The 23789-nt window shown below is 46.4% G+C and overlaps 1 protein-coding gene and 1 pseudogene across 3 annotated transcripts in view; both read left to right on the forward strand.

Annotated features, from left to right (window-relative positions):
• Nucleotides 1-705: 705 nt before the first annotated feature.
• The window catches only part of LMTK2 (lemur tyrosine kinase 2), a 63055-nt gene continuing 39971 nt past the window's right edge, over nt 706-23789 (forward strand). For 2 of the 3 annotated variants that reach the window (XM_016155155.2, XM_016155157.2), the window contains exons 1-4: nt 706-1088; nt 20456-20580; nt 22749-22893; nt 23570-23643. In XM_016155155.2, coding sequence (XP_016010641.2) covers nt 1001-1088; nt 20456-20580; nt 22749-22893; nt 23570-23643 — 432 coding nt within the window. In that variant the 5' untranslated portion in view covers nt 706-1000. Of the gene's footprint in view, nt 1089-9082; nt 14346-20455; nt 20581-22748; nt 22894-23569; nt 23644-23789 lie in introns of those variants that run through there. The other variant, XM_016155156.2, reaches the window with a different exon arrangement.
• Nucleotides 19783-19898, forward strand: LOC118606119 (annotated as a pseudogene).

Here is a 23789-nt window from a genome sequence, read left to right on the forward strand (position 1 = left end):
CTTTACAGAATGCCCAGAACCAGCCCCCTGGCAACCCCAGCTGACACAGGCACAGTTCTTGTCCACAGGGAGCTTACAGTCACAGGAACAATAAAATTCGGCATCTGGGAGGGCAGTCTGTCCAGGGGTGTGGTGGGGCATTAGGAGATGTTAGTCATTTTTCCAGGGGTTGGGGAGCAGCCTTCTTAGATGATGTCATCCTTCAGGTGAGTCTGGACAGAGGAAAGGAAGTGTGTCAGGTGGCCAATAGAGGACAGGAAGGGCACTCTTGGCAAAGGGAGCTGAGTGGGTAGGTGTGAGAGGAGAGGCATTTTACACTTGTTGAAGTGAAAAAGCCCAGGCTCCTTGGTGGCTGATAGGATGTGTAGGTAAACCTAAGGAGAAGAGCCAAAAATGGCTTTGACAAGTAAAAAAGGCAGAATACAAAACTGGCCTATGTTTACATGTTTTACAATATTGAGAAAAAAATCAGGATAGATTCTGGATGTTTTTTATTGTCTTCTTTGTATTTCCCTGTATTTTTAAAATTAAAATAATTGCCGGTGTTACCTGCAGCCCACGCACTCCTCCGTCTGCAGGGGGCGCCCTCCCTCCTCCGGGGTTATGGGCGGGGCCGCCCGCGCCCTGTGGAACTGACGATTGGCTGGCTGGACTGTCCCTCACGGCCTCCCGCCCCCGCTCTACGTCACATGACGCAGCCCATCATGGCGGCTGGAGCGCGGCTGCCCGGGCCCGCGGTTCCGCAGGGCTGCTGCCGTTGCTGCTGTTGAGAGGCGGCGGCGGCGGCGCAGGCAGGCGGGAGGGAGGGAAGGATGGTGCTTCTGTGGCCGGAGCGGCGGGTGCGGACCAGGAGCCGGGCTGAGGTTTGGCCAAAGCGACGTGTGACCAGGAGCAGCCGGCGCGAGTGCCGCTGAAGCAGCGTAGGGAGGCGGCAGCGACTGACGGACGGACGGACCGAGGGCGCCCCGAGAGCCGGCTCCCGGGTCGTGCCGTGGGCGAGATGCCGGGGCCACCCGCGTTGCTGCTGCTGCTGCTGCTTTTGGCCGCTGGCAGTACCGGGGCCGCGCCACTTCCGCAAACAGGTGCAGGTGAGCGGGCCCGCGGCGGGGACGGGGCTGCGGGAATCGGGCTGCGGGACCGCTGCGACCCGGGCGGCCGGGAAGGAGGCATCGGGCCCGGTCCGGCCTCGGCGCCGAGGAATTGGAGAGCCCGCCGTGGCGGGGGCCCGTGGAAGCAAGCGATTCAGGAGGTTTCTGCCGCAGGAGCGGGCGGCGCGGGCGGGGTGCGGGGCGCGGGGCGCGGGCTGCATCTCCAGGGCCGAAGCTGGGGCGAGGCGATGCGGTTGGGGCCGGGGAGGGCGGCGAGCGGGGTGGCAGCGACCGACCCCTCCCGGGGCAGACTGCGGTACTGGCTCTGGACCTGTTGCCTTGAGGTCCTCAGCCTACATCCCTTCCTGGCAGTTCTGCTTCCCTTCCCAGATGTCACCTGCCTCCTGTGAGCTTCTCGTATCTTATAATAAGAACTGTTTCTTAGCTCTAATCATACTTAAATGCAAATGACTTGGAGAGCTGTGTGAAGTTTCCTTCTCTCCCTGCAACTGGTTCTGGAGTTGTAAATTGATTTTAGATTCTGTGTGCGCTTTTTATTCGTATTGAATCTCTGGGGATGAGAAGGAAACAACTCCATAAATATTTCTATTTTTGGAAGCCAGTGATCAGAGTAGCAGCCTCGGAATAACTATTGACAAAATGGCCCCAGGGTGATTGAAGTTTCTTTTTTAGCTAAGGCAGTGTGTGATTTTTCTTTTTCTTTTCTTTTTTTTCTTTATGTTTTATCGATGTTCTCATTTGCGGTATATTTTCCTAGGTAAAACTTCAACTCAAGAAACATCTCGAGTTGGGTCATTTTTTTTTTAGGGAAAAAATAATTAGGCTAATTTGCCATTATCATCTGTTGCTTTGAAATGAGAGACTGAAATTTTATAGTCATAGAATTTTAGAGTTAGAATAGACCTTTAAAATCTAATTTCTTCGTTTTGCAGTTGAACACATTGATACCCTGAGTGGAAATGGCCTGCCTACTCAAGGTGACACAAGTGAATTGTAGGGAGAATCATAACGAAACCCAGGTCTTAGGTTGTGTGATACAAGTCTTAGAACTGTTTAGGAATACTTTCGAGGTCAAGAGTTATTTTAGAAAGATGTTAATTAGCTACAGAATGTGGAAGTTACTGTCCCCAGTAAAGACATTTTTCAAACACATCTAGAAGGAACACTGTATATAATTATTGCTAGAGCTACACCATGCGATGTCATTGAGTGCCCTTTAGTTGAGTATGCACTGTTATCACTGTACTATATAATGTATTGCTAAATTTTGCCTCTGTCTTAAATCAAATATTCGTAAGTATTCAAATATTTGAATTCTATTTAATGATCTGATAGATAAGAACAGTGAATGTTGTTAGAAGTGTGTGGGCAGCCCAGGTAAGAATCACAAAGTATCTGGGAAGTTTTAAAAGACTCTGGAAAGGTGTCGATGTTGGTATTGATGGTGAAATTGAAAATTAGCACAAGTAGGATAGCGGATAAAGAGTGAAAGGGATTCAAGGAGTTTCCAGATGACTTTGCACTTAATCGAATTTTTATGTTTTGAAAAAAACAGGTTCTATGTAGGGACTGATGGAAATGTGCCTAGCTCTTCTCATGTTTCTTTATTCCATTCTTTTACTGTTTTATGGAGGTAGAAATCATAAAATCTAAGTTTTTTTTTTTTTTGGAGTGCTGTAAAACAATCAGGAAAATTAATCTATGAATAGAAATATCAAATCTTGACATAAATAAAGCGTAAAGAAATATTTGGTGATTTATAGCAGCTTTGGCAGATTTTCCGTTCATATTCTATAGCTTGGAAGGTGTGTGGTTGGTTAGACAAGTGGCGTATAAATGACAGGTACTTGGAGATAAATTCTGTAGAGAAGATTCACAATTACACATAGATTTGGGAGGCTGTATTTTCATCCAGAAGAAATTATTAATCCTGGTAGCAGAGATGGATTCTAAACCAAGGAGAATAAGGAAACCTTTGAGCTAATCCTGAGAAGTGAGCTTGCTGGTTAAGAAAGAAGAACCCTTTGAACATACATGGTAGGTAAAAGAGCAGTTGAATGTTGAAAACATAATAACTGTCAGGCTTTTAATTATCTGGGGCCTGTGTTCCATACGAAGGTGGGGCGAGCCATTGTCAAATCGAGGCTAGAACGTGGGCCAGAATCTTTTGCCTCCTTGGGCTTATCTTTCCACTTGAAGTTTAAACTGGTCACTGGTGCCTTGGAGAAAGCATGGCTTATCAAAAATAGATTGGGAAAAAATGCTTGAATTCTATCCTTTGTCAGCCCATTTACATGGGGAAAGAAATGAGGCATTTAACTAAAATTCAGCATTTAAATTGAAGTTCATTTATCTGAGGTTTCTCTGTCATCCGAAATCATTTCTAGGTTTGGGAATTGAAACAGGTATGTACCCATTCCGTCATAATAAAGCTATGTAAATATGTGGATTGCCTTTGCCCATCAGGCAAGAAGGCATTTCTTGGTCGAACTTTATTTTGGGCCTCTCTTTATCTCTCTGGCGTGTCCCTTGTGTCCTCTTTGGCAGCCTCTTTTCCTGAGCATCTATTTCCGCAAGGGCCCTCGTGGTATTGACTGAGATCGGTTGGTCCTCACTAGGAAGCTTATATAAAGGGAGAAAGTCCACTGTTTTCTCGCACAGTTATATTACCAAACTAAGATTGCAGTTAAGAAATTCTTCTCTACAGATCATAGTTATCAGGTTATTCTTCTCTTAGGAAACATTTATGTGCTTTTTCTAAGATTCTCTGATCACGTCATAAAGACGCATTCCTCTGAGTCCACAGTTTATTAATATTAGGGTAGTGGTTAGACAAGGAAACCACTTCTATTGTTCTGTGGTGTATTAGGTCACAGAGTACAGAGGAAGCTTTTAGCAGTTCCAGATAAAGGACCTCACGGAAGTCTGAAGCCGGTGGGACTCAGCTACTGATTAAACAGCAGCTTGTGAAACCGGGGCTCTCCTTTTAGATTAAAGGGACAGACTTGTATCTTGAAAAAGATTTCCGAAGGAAAGGAAATGCTTTCTAAAATGTGTGGCTTCGTGTTTCTTTTAACAGCTTCTGAGAAATGAAAGTATTGTCAACAAGCTTTCCATGCAGATTTTTCAGGATTTAAGGCTTGAGCGCTGTCATCGCGTTCAGTTGGTGATATTTTGGGGTTAACTAGACGTGCTCCTTTGCACAGAGAGAAGTCTGTCCAGCACCTTCGTAGCTGATCAGCGTTGAAGTTATCAAATCCGTACAGTGTGCTGACTATTTATGCAACTCTTGAAATTTTAGAGAGTCCTTGGGCCCTCTGTGTCCCTTGTGGGCTGTGTCACTTAGATAACAGCTGTACATACAATCAAAAAGACTTTGTAAATAAGGGATGGTCAAAGTTCTGAAACAGTTAAACACGTCCTCAAAAATATTCTTGTTGATGGACCTATAGGAAGAATCCAAGTTTTCAGTCTAGTTGAGGGTAGAAGTCACGGACTCATCGTCAGAGGAGCAGGTGTTGTAGGTGGAACTTGGACTTTGGAGTTGGTCTGGGCGTGAGGCCTTCCTGTGCCACTTCAATAGCTTTAAGACTGTGGGCCTGTTTCTTGACCTCTCCAAGCTTCTTAGAACTCAACTATTATAAAAGGATGATGATAACGATTACCTGAAGGGTGGCTGGGAGGGTGACGTAGGTCACATGGTCTGCGTCTGCTACCTGTGGAGTGTTTGGCAGTGTAGATTTCTTCCTTGCTTCAGATTTGTAAATTTGGTGGGTTATCATAGAATTGACTAATGGCGGGTGGCATGGCCTCGGAGAAGGACCTCAGAGCGATAGCTGCTATCATGAAATACCCAGAATTTGCTGGATTTGAAGAATCTTCATTACTCAAAATAACTTGTTATGTAATAGGTAAAGAAGAGATCCTTTAAATCTGGCTTATTTAAGTATAATATACAGGCTGGTCTTGTTACTTCTTGAAATTCATGTTGGGCAATTATGCTAGAAATGTTTAAGATGGGCTGGATTAGTCTGCTTTTATGTAATAAACCTGTTTTTAAACATCGAGATGACTAAAGCTCTTGCCTGTGAACAATTACTGGTTTTAATTTCTTAAAGGAACCAAAAGCAATCCAAGTTTAGTTGATCCCAAACAAAATTGTATACTTGCATAAAGCTCCCCGGAGGTGGCCAGCTAGCCTCGCCCGTGGCAGAGCCGGCGCTGGGCTGAGACTCCTTTATGGAATCTCTTCTGGAGAAATGAGTCTGAGTGCCCGGCTTTCTCGCTCTCTTGGCATTTGTATTTTTGTGCTGGACCCTTTTAAAAGTATTTGTTTATTATGTAGACAAGAGGAAAGAAATAGTATAGAAAGGAGAAGGTGGATAGATATTCCCTATCTGAAAAAGACTGTTAATATCTAGGGTTGTTTTTAGATTTGAGTCTCAACTTTTCTGTGAATCTGCGTATGAAGATATAGTTGTAAGAGAAAGCCGAAGAAATACAGTAAAATCAATTTGTTGGAGCAAAATATTAGAGTGGAGTATTTTAAAATTGGAACAAGTGACTAATTTGGAGCCATGCCTTGGCATTACAGCTATTTGCCACAAAGAACAGGCACATCAGAAAAATAACCTCAGTATTTCAAAAATGGTTCATTTTATTATTTTTTTTTTTGGCAAAGGTTAACACAGTGCATTGATTCTAAATTTTATTTGACTTTGTTGTGATTTCAGTGGGGAAAATGAGAACTACTGATGCGTCGTGTCTCAGGTGCCTGAAACCTCTTTGCAGCCTCAGTTTCCCTACTAAGACCTTCTTGTACAGTCCGTAGAGATTCTATCCCTAAGGAACTCCTGGAGTGTTTACCTGTGGGGCAGGATGGTCCCTGGGGTACAGGATGAAAACACTGGGACTCACGTTTTTCTTTTCATTTTATCCTTTAAAATTTTTAAGGTATAGAATATATTGGTACAGTAACACATTTTTATGGTTTATAAATAAATTTACATGAAATGGAAGGAATGTAAAGAAAATTTACTCTGATGGGCACGCCATGCAATCAGAAAGGCTTGGATTCATTGTACAGTGCACAGCTGGCATTTACCACGTGTTTCCCTAGGTTCCGCCTCTTCACCCAGATTGCGGGGACTGTGTCCTTAGTATTTGTCGTGTTCGCATGGTGTCCCACAGGTTGTAGACACTCAGTAAAAGTTTGCGGTGAGGATGATGAAGATGATTCTGGAGTCCTAAATCCATCAGTCTTCCCCGCCCACCCCCGCCCTTGCAGGTGTGTGTGTGTGTGTGTGTGTGTGTGTGTGTGTGTGTGTGTGTGTGTGTGTGTGTGTGTGTGTTTTAAAACGAGAGGGTGTAAGTTTAGAGGCTCAAATTCTTCTGTGAACCTTGCTTTTCATCCAGCCACAGTCTGTCACCGGCAGTGAGGCCATTTATAGTCGTTTTATTTTTAAGAATAAACTTTCCTCTTAGAACAATTTTAGATTTACCAAAAAGTTGCAGAGAGAGTGCACAGAGCTCCTGCGTTTTCCCTATCGTTGACAGGTGCATCAGTATACTTACTGCATCTGTCACAGCAGGGAGCCAATGCTAATGCGGTATCATTAACTAAAGGTCATACTTTATTTAGATTTCTTTAGTGTTTTCTAAGTCCTTTTCCAATTCCAGGATACTGCATTACACGTAGTTGTCCTGTCCCCTTAGGCTCCTCCATTCTGTTCTTTGTTTTGATGGTCTGGACAGTTTTGAGAAGTCCTGGTCAGGTATTTTGTTGCACATCCCTCTGCTGGCGTTTGATGTTTTCCTCATGATTGGCTGGGGCTGTACGTTTTGGGGAGGGAGACCACAGACCTAAAGTGTTGTTCTCATCACATCGTATCAAGGGTACATGCTTTCGACTGGTCACTCGATCGCCTGACGGAGGTACTGCGTGCCAGCCTTCCCCACTGTAAGCTTACTTTTTCCTCCGTTCCCCTTACCGTACCTGTGCGTGGCCCACACTTAAGTGGTGATGAGTTACGCTCCTATCTACTTAAACTATTTGGAATTTTTCTGTATGAGAGATTTAACAGTTCTCCCCATTTATTTTCTTACTCTATTATTTATTTATATTGGTATGGCCACATGGATATCGATTTTACAGTTTGGGGTATAATCCAATACTGTGTTATTTATTTTGCTGTTCAAATCATATCAGCATTGGCCTTTGGGAGCGTTTTCAGTTGGCTCCTGTGTCCCATTGACATAAATACTATTTTTTAATATTTTTAAAGCACCTTCAAACTTTCTGGGACTACAAGAAGCTATAGGCTCATCTCGTATGTTCCCTGCTCCAGCCCTAGGATCAGCCATTTCTTCAGGCTGGTTTCTTTCATTAGAGAATGACACTAGAAACCAAGATCTGGGCACTCGATTTGCTCACTGCTACTGGGACATTTATAATAGCGTTTTGATCCTCTGCTTCCTATATCTAATTCTAGATATTGGGAAAAAGAGAACGAGCAAGAGATTTTGGAGGGACAAAGGACCTCTTCTAGACAGATGATTTGGAAGGGCCCTGTCCACGTTTTCTCCCTGTCACTTGACCACCTATTAACCAGCTACTAACACCACTATAAATACTCTGCGTTCCAAGTTTGTGATACATTGACAGGAAGTTGTTTTTTAATTTTAGAGCAATGACGATTTGGTTTACTCTCTCCAAGAGCAGCCTGATCTCAATATGAAGGCAACCTCCGAGGTTTGAGGGTTTAGTCAGAGCCATTTTAGGGGTCTGTCAGCTTCGGAAATTGTTGAAAAGGATGATAGGCACCTCCTTTAGTTAGTGAAAGTTCAGATAAAATGTCCAGCAGCAAGTCTCTTGATGGCGAGGGGGCTGCAGACTTGTTTTGACTGTTTACAGAGCTTTCCTTTTTATTTTTTTTTTTTATTATGGAAAATCTCAAATACATACAAAAGTAGAAGAAATAATATATAAGGAACCCTCATGCACCCATCACGCTGCATCGACAATTTCTAATTTATGGTCCATCTCGTTCACCTTCCCGCCGGCTCAGCCCCTACTGTTTTGATGTAAATTTCAGCTATGGCAGTATCAGTTCAGGAAAAAAGTAAAGATATTTTTACAAACAGGATCACTTGCATCAGTGTCACCTAGGTATTTGTAGAAATGCAGGTTTTTGAGCCCCAAACAAATGAACTGAATCAGAATTCTGGAGCTTGGCCTGGAAATCTACATTTATCATGCTATTTTGGTGATTTCTCAGCCCCCACAACACACATATTTTATTTTCTGCTAGAGCAAAAAAATAATATCAGTTATTTAATATAAATCTGTTGACTTGTGTAGCCAGTGAGATTCAGAGATGGAAGAACAAGTTCAAATTTTAAAATTAATGTCAACACCTAAATCTGAAGGGCTCTCAGCCCCCGACGACTGTGCAGGAGTATCGTTCTGAAGACTTCCTGCGAGACGCACCTGTGTTCTGACCACGGAGGAATTTCAGCACTCCAGGGCAGAGGACACTCACAGCTCCAAATAACTGATTTTTTTTTTCTTCACCTTCTTCTCTAGAAGTCAGTATAAGTAGCAGCCGCTTTGCATTTTATAAATATCCGGTATGAATAATCAGTAAAAACTGTGAGCCGGTCCCTGACAGTCAAGATGCCCACAGTGTGAGCCGAACACCTCGTGGAGGAGATGTGCCAGCCCCAGCCCTCCGGGTTCTGCCCACCGCAGCTCGGCCGAACGAGGAACCTGAGCTGGAGCAGACAGACCCAGCCATGTCCTTCACCCCTGGGGACAGGCGTGTGCACTGCTGCTTGACCCATGCAATGGCTTGCGGGTTTGTTTTTTTCCAGCATAGCATTGTGTTACCATCTTGGTTTTTAAAAGTTTATTTGGAATAGCCTAAGATTTATAGCCTATTTCATATTTTCAATAGGTACTTTTTTTTTTTTTTTTTTTTTTAGCTAGGTGATCTGCTTTAACATTTGCAGTGATGTACAATGTATTCTTATGATTAGCTAAAGAAAGTCAACTGTATCTGAAATGGCTACATTGTGATTACGTAATCAGTTGGGTTTGATTAAGAACGTCATGGGCTCATATAGTACAGATAATTCAGGATTCACTTTTTTTTTTGGCAACACATATGCCTTGGATCGGAGAACAGAATTTAGTTACAGCATCTGTGCTAGTGATTTTTCAGAGAGAAGTTGCTCTTGTTCCAGGATGAAGCCACTATCATTTAATTTTTAAAAGCTCGTTTTTTCCTGCTTTGTCCTCCATGTTCAAGGTGCATCCTGAATACATCTTAGGTCTTTTCTTGCTGTTCCGAACAGAAGACTTGGGTTTGACATGATATCATTGTAAACTTGAATTATAGGAAGTAAATCTCTAAGACATGTTGGACTTACAAGATAGAGGGGGATGAGTTTGCAGTCATTTTGCACATTTAAAATATCTCCTTTAACCAGCTAGTAATTGTGAACTTTTGTAGTTTCAGCTTTTTATTGCAAAACAGGCGTTGTCATCTGTTGGTTACCTCTCAGATTAGCATCTAAATTGAAGTTTCATACGTTTTTACATTGCAAGTTCTTCCCCCAGACCCTCAATAAATTCAACCTGTGTTCCTTTCAGAGGGAGGAAAACCCCTCTTTGGCCCCCCCGCCCCGACAGTGTGCCTCTGCAGCCGGCCCTTTCTGCCGGCAGCCGCTGTCACTTCCCAGGGACCCAGCCTGCCAGTCACAGTGCAGAGCCCCACTTGACTCTGACCTCAGACTGTTATTAAAATGCAACACCCTGACACTGATTGCTAGTGAGACGCTGAAAAATAACAAACTTACCAAAATAGTCCTTTGGGAACACTCTCCGAGAGGCCTGCTGCTAGCGTGCAGCCCAGAAATCTGTAATTTCCCTTCGTTTTCTTTAAGAAAAATAAAATTAACTTTAATAAAAGATCCAATTACCAATATTAAGCATATAGACACACATATAGGTAGACTCATAAAATTTGGAAATTACAGATTCTTGTATAGAGAGCTTTAGAGCTGACCTGCCAGTTTACAGGCGAAGGAACCGAGGCCCAGAGATGCAGCAGATTCAGTCCCGTGCTGCCAGGTCAGCGGCAGACCTGATTGTGGGGTGAGGGACACTAACATCCAGTGCGGCCCGTTTGCCAAGTTCACCGCCTCGTGCGTCAAGAACAGTCTCATTGTGATGGACACAGACTAATTCCAGTCATTTCTCCGGATGTTCTTTCTGCTTACTGTAAGAAAGTACTGAGATGAAATTTAAAATAGGTGTCATATCAACTGTATTGATATTGATACCTTGAAGTATTAAAAAGATAATTCTGTCTGGGATCACGCTACCCTAATCTGATCTTGGAAGCTAAATAGGGTCGAGCCTGATTAGCACTTGGATAAGAGACCACCTAGGAAGACTAGATACTGTACATAAAAAATAAAAAATAAGGGATTGTTAGCTGACAAGGTCCTTGCAATCTGCGAGGTCAACCAAGGGTTGCCTCACCTTAAAAAAAAAAAAAAGAAAGAAAAAAGATAATTCCTTACTGAAAATTAGGAAACTAAAGTGCTAACTTCTATAATTTGGCCAAAAAACACACACACATTCATAGTTAACTTTTTTAATTTATAAGAATGACAGTTTAGTTTCCACCTACGAAATGAAGTTGAACTGTTTAAAATTGATCAAAAACATTTCTGACTTTTAAAAAATATAGTCACTTGTAAACATTCACTCGTAAACATGAAGAATATTTAAATGCCAATGATTTATATGCTTTTGTGGAAATATGGACCCTTTGAGGAATCTGCTGAATGCGGTGGAGTCCAAGAATAATCCATTTATTTCCTGCATACTTTCACGATTCACAGACAAGTATTAAGAAATGTATGAGAAATCACAGACAAATGTCACGTTTCTTTCTTCTCCTGTCTTCTTGACGTATGCCCTTAATCCCGTCTCTTCGCAGCTCCGGCTCCCAGGGCGTGGTCATCAGCCCTGCTCCTCCCTTGTCATCTTCTCCTAGACCCTTTCTCTCAGTTAATTGTTAATAGATAACAACTTATGTATATATTTTCCTACATAGCTTTATTCTACTTTGAATAACTTTGTAAGTATCAATTCTCAGGGATACTTGACAAAGAAAAAGAAAAAAGGTAAACCGTTTTATGGTTCTTTTGCTACTAATCGCCCTATTTCTTTTCCTGACACTTCTTTAAAACCTTCCCTCCTTAGCCTTCCACACGGCACACGCCCCTTTCTGCATCTGTCTCTATGAGGTCCCTTTCCCTGCTTCCTGTCTGCCTCTGTTTCTCTGTCCCAACCCTTCCATGTCCCGTGCCACCTCCGTGGTCCTCTTTTCCTCTTTCCCCTCTCCTTTTCTCGGTTTTGAAATTCTAATTTTTGTCAAATAATGCATGTAGATAGTTTAAAAGTGAGAGTTTTCTGAGCTTATAATAAAAACGGGGAGTCCGTGGCCCGCCCCGTCCCTCGTCATCCCCACCGCGCGCTCCCCCGGGGCTCCGTCCAGGGGCCGCGTCGCTAAATAACGTGCTCGAACCACAGTGTCCTGGCTGAAGCAGACGCTGGCTTCCCGCCGTGGAGGAGGAGGGTTCACGTGCCCTCCGCGTGCACACACTCCTCCTCCAGTGTTATTACTCTCTTTCATTGAACCACTATTTAGCATTTACAGTTTTATGACTACAGACGCTATTCACGGCTCGGCCCGATAGTGTTTTTGATGATTAAATTTCTTCCACATCTTTTGTTTTCCCTTGACTCACCCTTTGTTATCATTTCCATAGTTTTTCATAAATGTGTCATTAGTTCGTCCCACGCGCCACAGCAGGCGTTTAAATCTCTCAGCGTGTTCGGCCGGGCTGTCCCCGAGCCCGCCGTGCCCCGTTCCAGGCTGGGACTGGCGGCTCTCGCCCGCCTGCCAGCGTTCTGCTGCGAGGTCTGAGGCCACCCGATGTGCTTTCCTGTGTGGCCTCTTTTCCCCTCCTCGGACAGAAGATTCTAAGCCTTTAGCGCTAAATTCTGAAAAGTTGAGAAGTTATGTCTATATGAGGCTTTTTCCGTTCATTCTTTCCATGAAGGTGAATACTCAGTGGGCCTTCGAATCTGGAAAGTAGTGTCCTTTAGTGCCGGAAAAATGTCACACACACACACACACAGTTGTGTGTTTTGTTTTGTTTTGTTTTTGGAGAATTGCCTCTTTCCTTCTTTCTAGAATGTTAGTTGGATTTTGGATTTCTCGGAATGAACTTCTCTCCTTCTGTCCATCTTTTTGTCTCTTCATCCTGCTGCGTGGAGCCTTTGTTTTTTCTGTTGCATTTTATTTCCAGTTTTCTCTTCGCTGGTCCCCCTCACACCCACGTGCTTTCTCGGTAGCATCTTCCCCGAAGGAGCTCTCCTCGAGGACGGTACTTAGGGCTTCGTTTTCAGTTTCCTTTTAACGCCTGTGCCGTCCGCTCCCTTCAGGCTCCTTTGCGTCTCCTTGGGTCGGTCGTTGTCTTCTAACGTTTTTAGGGAGGGTTTTTTCAAATGTCAGGGGACCCCGAAAGTCTCCCCGTGTTTAAGAGCGAGGGACGCTGATGGGAGTGTCCTCCTTGACCCTTTCACCTCACACTTCACATCGCATCTGCCACCAAGTCCTGGGCACAGCCGGCTCTCACGCTCTGCTGTCGCGGAGTGCGGGGGCATGCACCCGGAGCGGCACGTGCGCGCTGTGCGACCGGGAAAGTCAGTTTCTCCGCGTTTAAGGGGCTCACGGCACCGACCTCGGAGGGCTGTCGTGGGATCGGGTGACTGCAGACTAGTGCCTGGCACAGCGTAAGCATTCAAGGATCAGCTGTGTCCCCCGGGCCAACCCACCATCGTTTCTTGCAGGAGTTTTTGTAATGTCAGAAACGGGTTTTCTGATCACTCCACATCAAAGGACCTCCCCCGGCCCTCTCGTTATTTTCCCACGTTGCTTATCACCAGCGAGGGCCCGAGGTCCTGTGCACGTATTTACTCCCTCACTGTGCGTCTCCCTGCATGAGGACGTCTGCTCTCTTTTCATCCTCTGAATCCCCAGGACCTATGGCAGTGCCTGTTGTGTAGAGGGTGCTTGGTAAATGTTTGTCGAGTGAGTTAATGAGTGAATGTTTTGCGGGGTCTTGGTGACTGGTGGGCTTCACAGGAGGGTGATGGAGCGGCCGTTTCAGTAAGAGGCACCCCGCCCTCATGAATTACCACCGGGTCTTTTATCCGGGGCTGGACCCCTGGTGTCTGGAAACACATGTGTCCCCCGTGTGACGTAAAGACATCAGCGGAGCGCTGTCAGGCCACACTGGAGTATCTTTATGTGCTGCAGAACCTGGTCAAGGTCAGTGTTGCGAGCAGTTCCCGGGCTTAGTTATGAAGGGAGTACTTACAAATAAAACTCTGCAGAGAACTTTGAACACGTACAGAAGTAGAAGAGAATAACGACTTCTCTACACTCATCCCCCGGTCCCTGGGACACTGGCCGCGAGTCTCTGCTTCTGGGGCCAGATGCTCCTGATGCTGGGCTGGCGTCCTGGACAGCAGGAACGCCTGAGTCAAAGCTGCTGCCAACGTCTGAGCCCCGCGGGTCACTGTGCAGCTTCGCCCCGGCGTCACGAGTCAGATTCGCGTTTATAAAACCACCTACCGTCGTTCTCCCAGGGCGCAGGGGCCTGACGGAGCCAGTGACCGCGCTGGCCAGAGCAGGCCGCCTTCGCTGGGCTCTTCTGTAGTGGTCTTCTTAGTGTTTTGAAGATTGAGTGAAATAACCTTCGATAACAGATGTCAGTGGAACAGGCTGCGAGAAACAGCCTGTTCACAGGTATTCAGTCAGCACTCAAATTACATAACCCTTCTGCAAGCGGGCGAGAACGGGTGGGTTGGCCGACCTTGAAAATTGTTTTTGAACAGAAAGAACATTTCGCTGCGATTAGCACACGGCGTAGTTTGTCATCCCGGGCTGCTGCTTTAGGGGTCCTCGTGGGATCTGATTCATCAGCCAGGTCATCGCGCTGTGGCCCGTTCCGTGCGGCTGGGCGTGTTTAGTACCGTGTCGCTTTCCCTTTCTGATCTTAGATCCTGGGTTCTTCAATGCATTGCTGCGTGAGAGGCCAGGAGAACATTCAGTGACTTACGATTCTTTATACAGGAAACCTTTATGACAGGTGGGTTTTTAACTTTGAGGTGTTAAATGAAAATGTGTGATTTGCAGCCTCATCTAATTTCTTTTCCCCAAGTGGTATGATAATGATTCATTTTACTAGGTCTCTGGGATGTCAAGTTATTTGTCAGAATTTTGGGAAAGGAAGGTGGCATTATTGGTCCTACCTTTAAGAGAAAGAAAAAAAGAAAAAGCCCAACTGGTGTATTTTGGAGGTGGACTTGGTGTCAGAACCGAACCGGTGTGAAAGCTTGCTGGTCTTCAGCTTCCCCGAGTTCCACCGCGTGTCCTTCGTGCAGTCAGCTCGGCGGTCACCGGGTTTTGTTGTCAGGTAGACGCAAGAGGAGAGAGAAGAGAGAACAGAAGAGTTACCTGTGCACCTGACACTTGCTGTCACAGGCTAGTCCTTGTGCGGTGCCGGACTTGCGTGTCCTGGGAAGGCAGGAGGACGGCGTCGCGCACTTGTCCCTGGTGCTGTCAAAGGAGGGTCCCCCACCAGGGGGGTTCCTAATTACCAACGTCACAGCGTCACGGACCGAACTGAGTCCCCTTGCCAGGCCGCCCCCCTCCCCTCACGGCGACCGTATTTTGATATACTGCTAAAACGTTAAAACGAGGTAATTAGCTCCTCAGTTGCTAATCCAGTTTGACTGGTGTCCTTCTAAGAAGGGGAGGTTTGGACGTGTGAGGAGATGCCAGGGAGGTGCCCACGAAGGGAGACCATGTGAGGGCGCAGCAGGCAGCCGCCGGCAGGCCCCGCGGGGAGGCCTCGGGAGGGCCCAGCGCTGCCGGCCGGCTGTGGGCTGCAGCCCCAGAACTGAGCCCGGGTGCCTGTCGCTCCTGTCGCCGCGCGTCGGAGGCTAGTACTAGCACCGCGGTCAGGCCGAGGCCAGTTCAGAGGCACATCCGGGACATCCGCCAAGTGGCCCTGTTTCGCCAGCGTCCGCGTGGAGGCGTGAGGGACTCGCCAGCCAGCGGCGCGCCCCGCTCGCGGCCGGGCCTCCGGGGGCGCCCGCGGAGGGTGGGGGCGCCTTCGCGTTTCTGCTTTGCTGACGGAGCGAAGCTGCTCTGACAGCTTCCAGGGCCGTGCGTGAGTAAACACTCATCACAGGAGAGCATTGGGGGAAATCCACTTTTCAAGAAAACTTGTTTTTTAATGAGAACAACTTAAGCTGTGCTGCTAAACATGAATCGCAAAGTGGGTAAACTAAGACCGTTCGTGGGAGTCCCTTGAGACCTGGGGAATTCGTGAGAAACTTGCCGGCGAGAAGGGGCTGGTCACGCACGATGATGGTGTGCTCAGGGCGAGCCTCGCCAAACAAAACCACGGCAGGACACGAAGCTGCGACACCCCGTAAGTGTCGTCCGACCCTTCAGGGTGCTCCGTTAAGCAGGGGGTCGGCCGTGCGTCCCGCACTCCCCTCCGCACCTCTGGCTCGCCTCCCCTCCCTGCCGCAGCGCCCTCCGTGGCGGCCCACTTTTTCCTCCGGTCCCCTCCCCTCACTCCGACTGGGTGCCGGGCTCCGAGCCGGGCCACGGGAGCCAGCGGTGGAGCACGCGGGCCTGGTGCCCGACCCCACTGAGCTTGCAGTCTAGTGGGGACGATAATGGGCATTTGCGAGACGCAGTGCGATCAGCTCCACGATAGGAAATGCGGGGTGCATCGGAGTCCAGGGGCAGAGACTCCATCTGGCGAGTCCTCAGGGATGGGTTCCACGCTGAGATCGGGAAGGTGGGGTGACTTAGTGGAGGGGGCGCGTCAGTGGCAGAGTTTCCTGGCAGGGGCGACTGTAAAACCTGTGACATAATAGGAGTTATATGTTCGGTCTCTGTCCCCTTTCCTGGCCCAGAGCTCCTAAGAGCCTTAGAATTTCCTGAGTGATGGGGAGGATAGGGACATCTTATTATTAACAAGCCCCCTTCGGCCATACTTGGATTTATGCTAATGAAGTGGTTCTAGGTGCACCTCTCCTTAGCTTCAGGCTGCGGCCCGGGGCCACAGGAACCAGCCTTGTGATCAGGGGGTCCAGCTTTCATTCCCACCCCTTACTACTGGAATGACTGGGTGAGCAAACAGTAAATACCGGGGAATTTCTCTTTGTACAAGTACATCAGCTAGCAACTGAAGCGGGAATGACAAAATTAGAATATCAGCATTTTACAATCGCTAATGGATCTAGCATTAGTCATCCTTTCTTTTTATCTGTGGACCTGTAAAATTTTTCATTTAATCCAAAAATGGATTCACAGGTAACTCTTCAGTTAATTACATATGTGTTAAAGTTCTAATGGAGGCTCTGGGCAGGGATTTGTAATGGGGGAATTAATAATCAGGTAGTACTCCTGACTTACTCTGTGTCATTACTGAGAAATTGCTTGCTCCAAATTACCGGTCTGTAAAACAGATAATATATACCTACCTTTTAGAGTTTCTCAGGTTTTCTGCTTATTAAATCAAGTGCTAGATATCTATTACAATGGTTTGAAAACTGTAGAATGACAACTCACAGAATGTTTCAGAGATGCCAGTAATGTTTTAATTGGAGTCTGGGGCAAGCATACAAAGTACCCCAGGCCTCTAATCACCCTTGTTCCCAGTTCGTAATCGGTAAAGCTGCCTAAATGTGTGGAGACAATCCTGTCGTTTCTTTAGGAGATGATCGGTTCGGTTTATGCGTTTCTGAAAGCCCAGGACTGGGGATGCCGAGGGCAGACTGTCTTCGTGGTTCTGTAAAGTTGCGGGCAGGGACCTTCTGGGCCTTGGTTTGTAGGGTGACCGCGGGGCACGGGGATTTTAGCTGTAGTTCCTCATCCTGGAGTTTGCTTCCTCGTGGCTTCTGCAGACCCGGCTCACCTTCCAGCCCACGCTAGGTTGGCTCAGTTTCTTCATTCTGTGGAGGTTTCTCCTTCGTTGGTATGTAGAGTTTTTTAAAGCACAGTGCTTTGGACTAATCAAGAGAAAACTATACAGTAGATAAAATAGTTTTTAAAAGTGGTCAAACTTAAAACTTTCTCCTTGAGGCTGCCTAATAAGTTCCTTTCTAGACAGCAGTTTGTAGAGCCCTTTTGGTGGGACACGGAGGTTGAGTAGACCTGGTCCCCACTGAGGCAGTCTAAGCCCAGGAAAGCAGCTGCCCCTGAGAGTCTGAACAGTGATAAGTACTGTGTATCAAGGCCAAGTGCAAGGGCAGCACTGGGCTTCACCAGTTATTTTTAACACGGGTGTGACTTTTCATGCCTACCTAATGATTCACAGCAGACAGTTTCATGAATCAGACAATTGAGCTGACCTTCAGGCAGCTCTGATCAGGTTTTATAATAGCGTCTGATGATAAAATTATGGACGAAAAGAGGGGAGAAAGTAATTTAATATCCGCTCTGTAAAGTTTAGAGAGCCCCAAGAGTGTGGACTCTCTTAATTGACAGTGACAGACGTGGGTTCAGAGTATTTAGTTTAGACTGTTTTTAAGTGTTAAAGTTGTTCACTTCTTTGAGGCAAAACAATGTGGTATCTGGGGAAGCTTGGGGATTTATACTCGGTGCCCCTGAACGTGGAGCCACCGCTGCCGCTTTCTGGCCTTGAGTCCTCGGGCATTTCAGTGTCCGCGGCAGTGACGCGGAGCTGGTCGAATCCTCTCAGGCGTTGTGATGATCAAATGAAATCATACTGTGTTTTACCAAACCACAGGTCTAACCGATTGCTTGTGACACACCCTCATTTTTGTGTCATTAAGAAAGAAGAAACTGCCAATGAAAAGCAACTTTGGAGTGTAAGATGCACTTGAAATTAACGAATGTTAAACCGTGACAGACAAACTGCTTTTTAAAAACCAATAAGACACATACGTGAAAGCGCTTCACTGCAGTGAGCCTCGGAAGTCGTATTTAATTTTCATTGTGCGAGTCGGGGAGGGGAGCAAAGTCACGAGGACGAATCCCGGTGGGGGCGCACAGACCACGCTGGCTGGGGCAACAGGGGGCCGAGGGGCGGAAGGGGAAAGGGACCTTTCTAGGTCTTCATTCATAAAAAGTTGGCTCGTGGGCCTCAGTTTAGTTTTCAAAATGTATACAAGGGTCTGAGGGCAGGGGATTCTCACTCTCGGTGAGAGCCGATCTCCCTCCAGGTTGGCCTTTGGGAGGGATCAGCTCGTGCGTGTTCAGTGTATGGATTTTCCCGTTTTAGACTTTGTTGGTTTAGGACTTGCGCGTTCTTTACAGCCGTGGTTAACTAGTGTCAAGTGCAGACGTGAGGAAGGCTTCGGGCGGAACCCGGGCGCCCCCGGGACCGTGCGCCTCGGCCTTGCTCTCTCACCCGTGGGCCTTCCGTTGTCGACAGGGAACCGAGTCCTGTTCGCGGTCGATTTTAGACTTTTCTGCTCTTTACTGAAGCTGTTTGATATTCAAGAATGTTTTTGCTCACGCGCGAGTTTGAGCCGTTCTTCTCTTTAGGTACCGCGGTTTCATTTAAGGAGAAGGCGGCATCGTTCACGAACTTGTGTCCATGCCTTCCCCGTGGGGCGTTTGAACTTATACTTAGCAGCAGAGGAGGATTTTAAGGACAAGCTGATTTCTGACCTGAGCATGGCAGTCAGTTCACAGTATATAGGTGTGTCAAGTCGTCACGGCGTGCACCGTAAACTTGCACCGCGTTGTCTGTCTGTTCCGTCTCAGGAAAGCTGGGCAGGTGTAACTTAGTAAAACACCAGCAGGTGACACCGAACAGTTTGCGCTGACAAAGAAAGTATCAAAAATAGCTCTAGTCGAATAAGATGTTTTCCAGATATCTAAAGTCCTTGCTGAAAGGATGATGTAAAAATCTCATGCTCTAGATAGGAATGGCACTTTTCCTCTAAAGGGTCAGATAGTAAAATATCTCAGACTTCGAGGCTGCATATTCTTTTGTTTTGAAAACAGCCCTTTAAAGATGTGGACATTATTCTCGGCTGCGCCTCACCCCCACTCCCACCCCCACGCAAAAAGAGGCTGCAGGCAGGGCGTGCAGACCCCTGCTCTGGGAGGAAAGCGCCTCACTGCGCCCCGGGTCCCTGGAGAAGTGGCTGCTCCCAAAGCTGGAGCTTCCTGCCCTGGGAAGGTGAGGAAGTGTTTGGGGAACAAAAGAAAAGGGCGGGGCAAGTCCCAGGGGCCCAGCGGCCAACTGGAAAGCGCTCAGGGGCAGAAGCTGGAACAAAGTAATGATACTGCTGGGTGCTAACCCAAAGAATAGAAAATAAATATCTGCACGTTTATAACTATATAAGCAACCAAGTGAGAGAGAAGGGACAAGTCTTCCTTACAGAAGAACTCCAAATAATAAATGTAGAAGGAATGTGGGAAGTGGAAAATAGCCGTTAGAAGGAGGTGGTTCCATAGTGTAGCGATTAGCACGTCTGCTTCACACGCAGAAGGTCCTGGATCGCACTCCAGGGGAGCCACAGTCCGTGGTCTACGGCCATGCCACCCCGAACAAGCCCGATGTCTGATCTCGGAAGCTAAGCAGGGTGGGGCCTGGTTAGTACTTGGATGGGAGGCCACCTAGGAAGACCAGGTGCTGTAGGCGTATCTGCAATCCAGATTGCGAAACATTCTACAGATGACTGACCAGTAATCTCCAAAAATGTCAAAGTTGTGAAAATGCAAGGAAAGACAGAAGCCTCAGAGACTGGAGAAGACTAAGAGGGCGTGGTGAATGATGCGGTGTTGGTAGTCTGAGTTGAATCCTGGAAAAGAAAAGGGTTGGTAATGGGAAAACTGGTAAACTCCCAGGAAAGTCCGAAGTTCAGTGAGGAGCGTCATACTGGTGTTAGTGTCTTAGTTGTGATGAACATGCCATGGAAACGTACAAAGTCAGGGTTAGTGGCAGCCCGCCGAAGGGCGAGCGGCACCCCGTATTGTCTCTGCAGCTCTTCCGCAAACCTAAGATCGCTTCAAAGTAAGAAGTTTTTTAAAAGCTCTCACTTGTTATCCTGGATTGGTCATCAGTTTTATCATGAGCGTTTAAGCATTATTTTATTAACTCTTGATGCCATTTACATTTGGTGCCAAATACATTGATTTGCCTATTAAAGCTGATTTCGGCCTGTCCATGTTGTTAATATTACTTATTTCTCTTTCCAGGGGACTCACCTGCTGCAGAACTGTCCTCATCTTTTGTGATCCTATCTGTATGCAGCTTAATAATATTAATCGTGTTAATTGCAAACTGTGTATCTTGCTGTAAGGACCCAGAAATAGATTTTAAGGTGAGCATGGTTGGTAAGAACATTTAAAATCACCCTCTGATACATTTCTCTATTGAATGACTGTCTATCACAGTCTCTTGGGGGCCGGGCTTGGCAAACTTCTGTAAGAGCCAGACAGGAAACGTATTCTGCCACTGCGAATAGTCACTATGACGGGCCACGCAGTCTCTCGTCGTGGCTGCTCCGCTATCAACTCTGCCAGTGTAGCACTGCCTCAGCCATAGACAACATGTAAACAGATGGTTGTGGTTATGTGCCAATAAAACTTTATTTACAAAAATAGATGCTTTGGATTTGGCCCACCAGCTGTAGTTGGCCCACCCTGCCTTGGAGCATCGCTGACAGTTTTTAAGTTTTGATAAGAGAAGAATAAAGTGTGATGATTGAATTCACTTGCTGTAAGGCCTATAAGGAAGAGCAGGCTTGGTTGTGATTTTTTTCCAAACTCTTCTGTGCTGGCGAATTTGTGGTCGTTAAGATAATCGAGGCCAAGGGGATTCCCCAGTGTGCTTTGTGTATGAGGAGAGCATTTTTCAGTTTACCTTAGATCCCACTGCAGGTATCGGGGGGCGGGGGGGGGGTGTGTGTGTGTGTGTGTGTGTGTGTGTGTGTGTGTGTGTGTGATCTAGACAGCTGGTGGGGTGGGATCTGCTGGAAACCACTGGGGTAGCCTCCCTAGAAGTAGCTCGGTGCTTGCTGGCCTCTCTCAGGGCTCAGTGAATACTTGTGAAAAAGGAAGATTTAAAACCATGCAGTTTTTGAGGTGAATGGTTCCATATAAGTCATAGACCAGAAAGTTACAGTCTAGTAAAGAAAGTGACTTGCCCAAGTGCACCGAGGTAGCTACTGGTGTAATTTTAAAAGTGACCCGGTCTTCTCGCACAGCCCCATTAAAAAAAATTACACTCTGTTCCCTCTCTGATCCTTGATCATCACCTGCAGCCTCGCAGTTACGTCGCTGCTGCCGGAGTGTGAGTGGCAGCTTGTCCAGGGTGGGAGGGCCTTTGGGGATGTCCCGAGGGGAAGCTGAACGCTGCTCTTCTTTCTTTCTCCCAGGCCGAAGTCGCGGGGCCTCACCGTCCTGCTCCCTCCTCCCCTTGCAAATAGAGATAATGTCCTAACGCATTTGACAGCGTGTGCGACATGAGACTAATGCCCCTTCACGTGTGTGCGAGAACATAAATGTTATATCCGAGAGATCTGCCCTAAAACTTATAGTTCTTTCCTTGTACGGGGGCAAAGGGAGGTGGTAGGAAAGGAAAATGAAAAGGACGTTCTGTGGAGGAATGGAAGACGTTTCACCGGTCTGCGCTCAGCCTCTGTTACGGCGCCGGGCGGGGCAGCACTCGTCAGTGACCCTCAATGGGTGGCCTCGGTGGTCATCTGTATCTGTGTTAACATGGACACCAGCATCGACCCAGCCCACTGGAGTGACCATAGGAGCAGGCAGGATGGCTCCCGCTGAGCAGAAGCACCTAAAAGTCGCGTGGCTCTGGTGGTGCAGCCTCCATTTCAAAGTCGCCATCCTTCGAGAACCGGTTCTTAGAATGTCAGGTGCACTTATGTGCTCCACAGTTCAGACGAGCCTTGGTGGTTCAGATCTGGATGATGTTCCTACCTGGTTTAGTAATTTTTCCACTCTACTCTTTTCAGACAAGTAGGACTTACTTTAAAATATCTTTTCTGAGTCTTTTTAACTGGCCTCGTTTTGATTGAAATCACATTGCAACTAGAAATGCATGTACAGTTTTCAAATAAAATAAATTTGTTTTTGATTCAGTATGCAAAGGGATCTGTGAAAATGAATAATAATAAGAGACTAACTTAAGCTATAGTAACTAAGGTGAAGTTTCGAACCTAGAAGAGTATTTCCATTTTAAGTTCCGTGGTCATTAAAGAAAATTTTACATTTAACTTCCAGCTATCAGTTTAAAAAGTAACATAAAACATAATTTATTTTCAAATCTTATGTATTCCACTATTTTGAGTTGGAGAAAACAATTACATATGCTTTTTACTGGAAATAAATATGAATTGGAAAAAAAATTTATGGCTATGTGTCCCAGATGAGCGAATAAACGTTCATATCTTAAATGTTAGCACGTTTTCTGCTCTTTGCTCTCAAACTGATTTATAGTAGATATAACATCACTCTTCTTTTATTTTAGGAATTTGAAGATAATTTTGACGATGAGATCGATTTCACGCCACCAGCAGAAGATACTCCCTCCGTTCAGTCCCCAGCAGAAGTCTTCACGCTCTCAGTACCAAATATTTCCCTACCAGCTCCGTCACAGTTCCAGCCTTCTGTGGGTAAGGCCTTGTGTCCTCACGTCGTGTCTTCATGAGTCATTTCTCAGGCGTGAGAATGGGAACCTTGCCGCAGATTGTAAAATAATTGGGCTGCCTGTCCGCGCTGCTTGCTTGTTTCTCTTCCTTCCGCTCCCTGGTGAAGCTAAATGACAGGCCCGTTGCCTTCTGGCCAAAGCCGAGTCCTTTCCTTTTGGACTCTGGGTCCGGTACAAGAATAAACCAGCCTCGGTTTTTTGAAATGGGACTCTCGGCCAGAGCTCCTGCCTCTCCTCAGTAGACAGGCTCCCCCGCTAGTTCTCAGCGCTGCTCGTCTTTACTGGGATGTCCTGTGTGCGGGAAGGACAGTCTCCGGGGATCCCAACTCCACCACGAAATTAAGGACTGAGTAAAGGCCACTGGAGTGGTGATGAGAGGTCACGGTAGAGTAGTCGGATCAGAAGAAACAGTGCCACATATTAAAGAATCAGGGTGGGACACGCATTCAGAAATCGTGTCAGTTTTAACACTCGGAACCTTTTTGGCATTATTAGTTTGAAAGAGATGTTTTATGTATGTATTTCTCCCTTCGTTAGCACAAGCATTAAATTTATTTGTGTGTGTACTTTATAGGTTATGTATTTAATATTTATTTCAGTTAAATATTTATGTTTAGTTTTAAATGTTCTTTTTCCTACAGAAGGTTTGAAGTCTCAAGTTGCCCGCCACAGTCTAAACTATATACAGGAGATTGGAAATGGCTGGTTTGGAAAGGTAAATGTTCACTTTCGCTTTTTCCCTCCTACTTACACTGTTTAGAATTTAAAGCTGATTAAGTATCGTATCGCATGACGTCCCACGTTCTCCCTAGATGCTGTAGTCACAACTGAGGTCCCCCATGGCCCCCGAAACCTAATGGG

This window comes from Rousettus aegyptiacus, unplaced genomic scaffold, assembly GCF_014176215.1.
Source record: "Rousettus aegyptiacus isolate mRouAeg1 unplaced genomic scaffold, mRouAeg1.p scaffold_m13_p_7, whole genome shotgun sequence".
Classification (NCBI taxonomy): domain Eukaryota; kingdom Metazoa; phylum Chordata; class Mammalia; order Chiroptera; family Pteropodidae; genus Rousettus; species Rousettus aegyptiacus.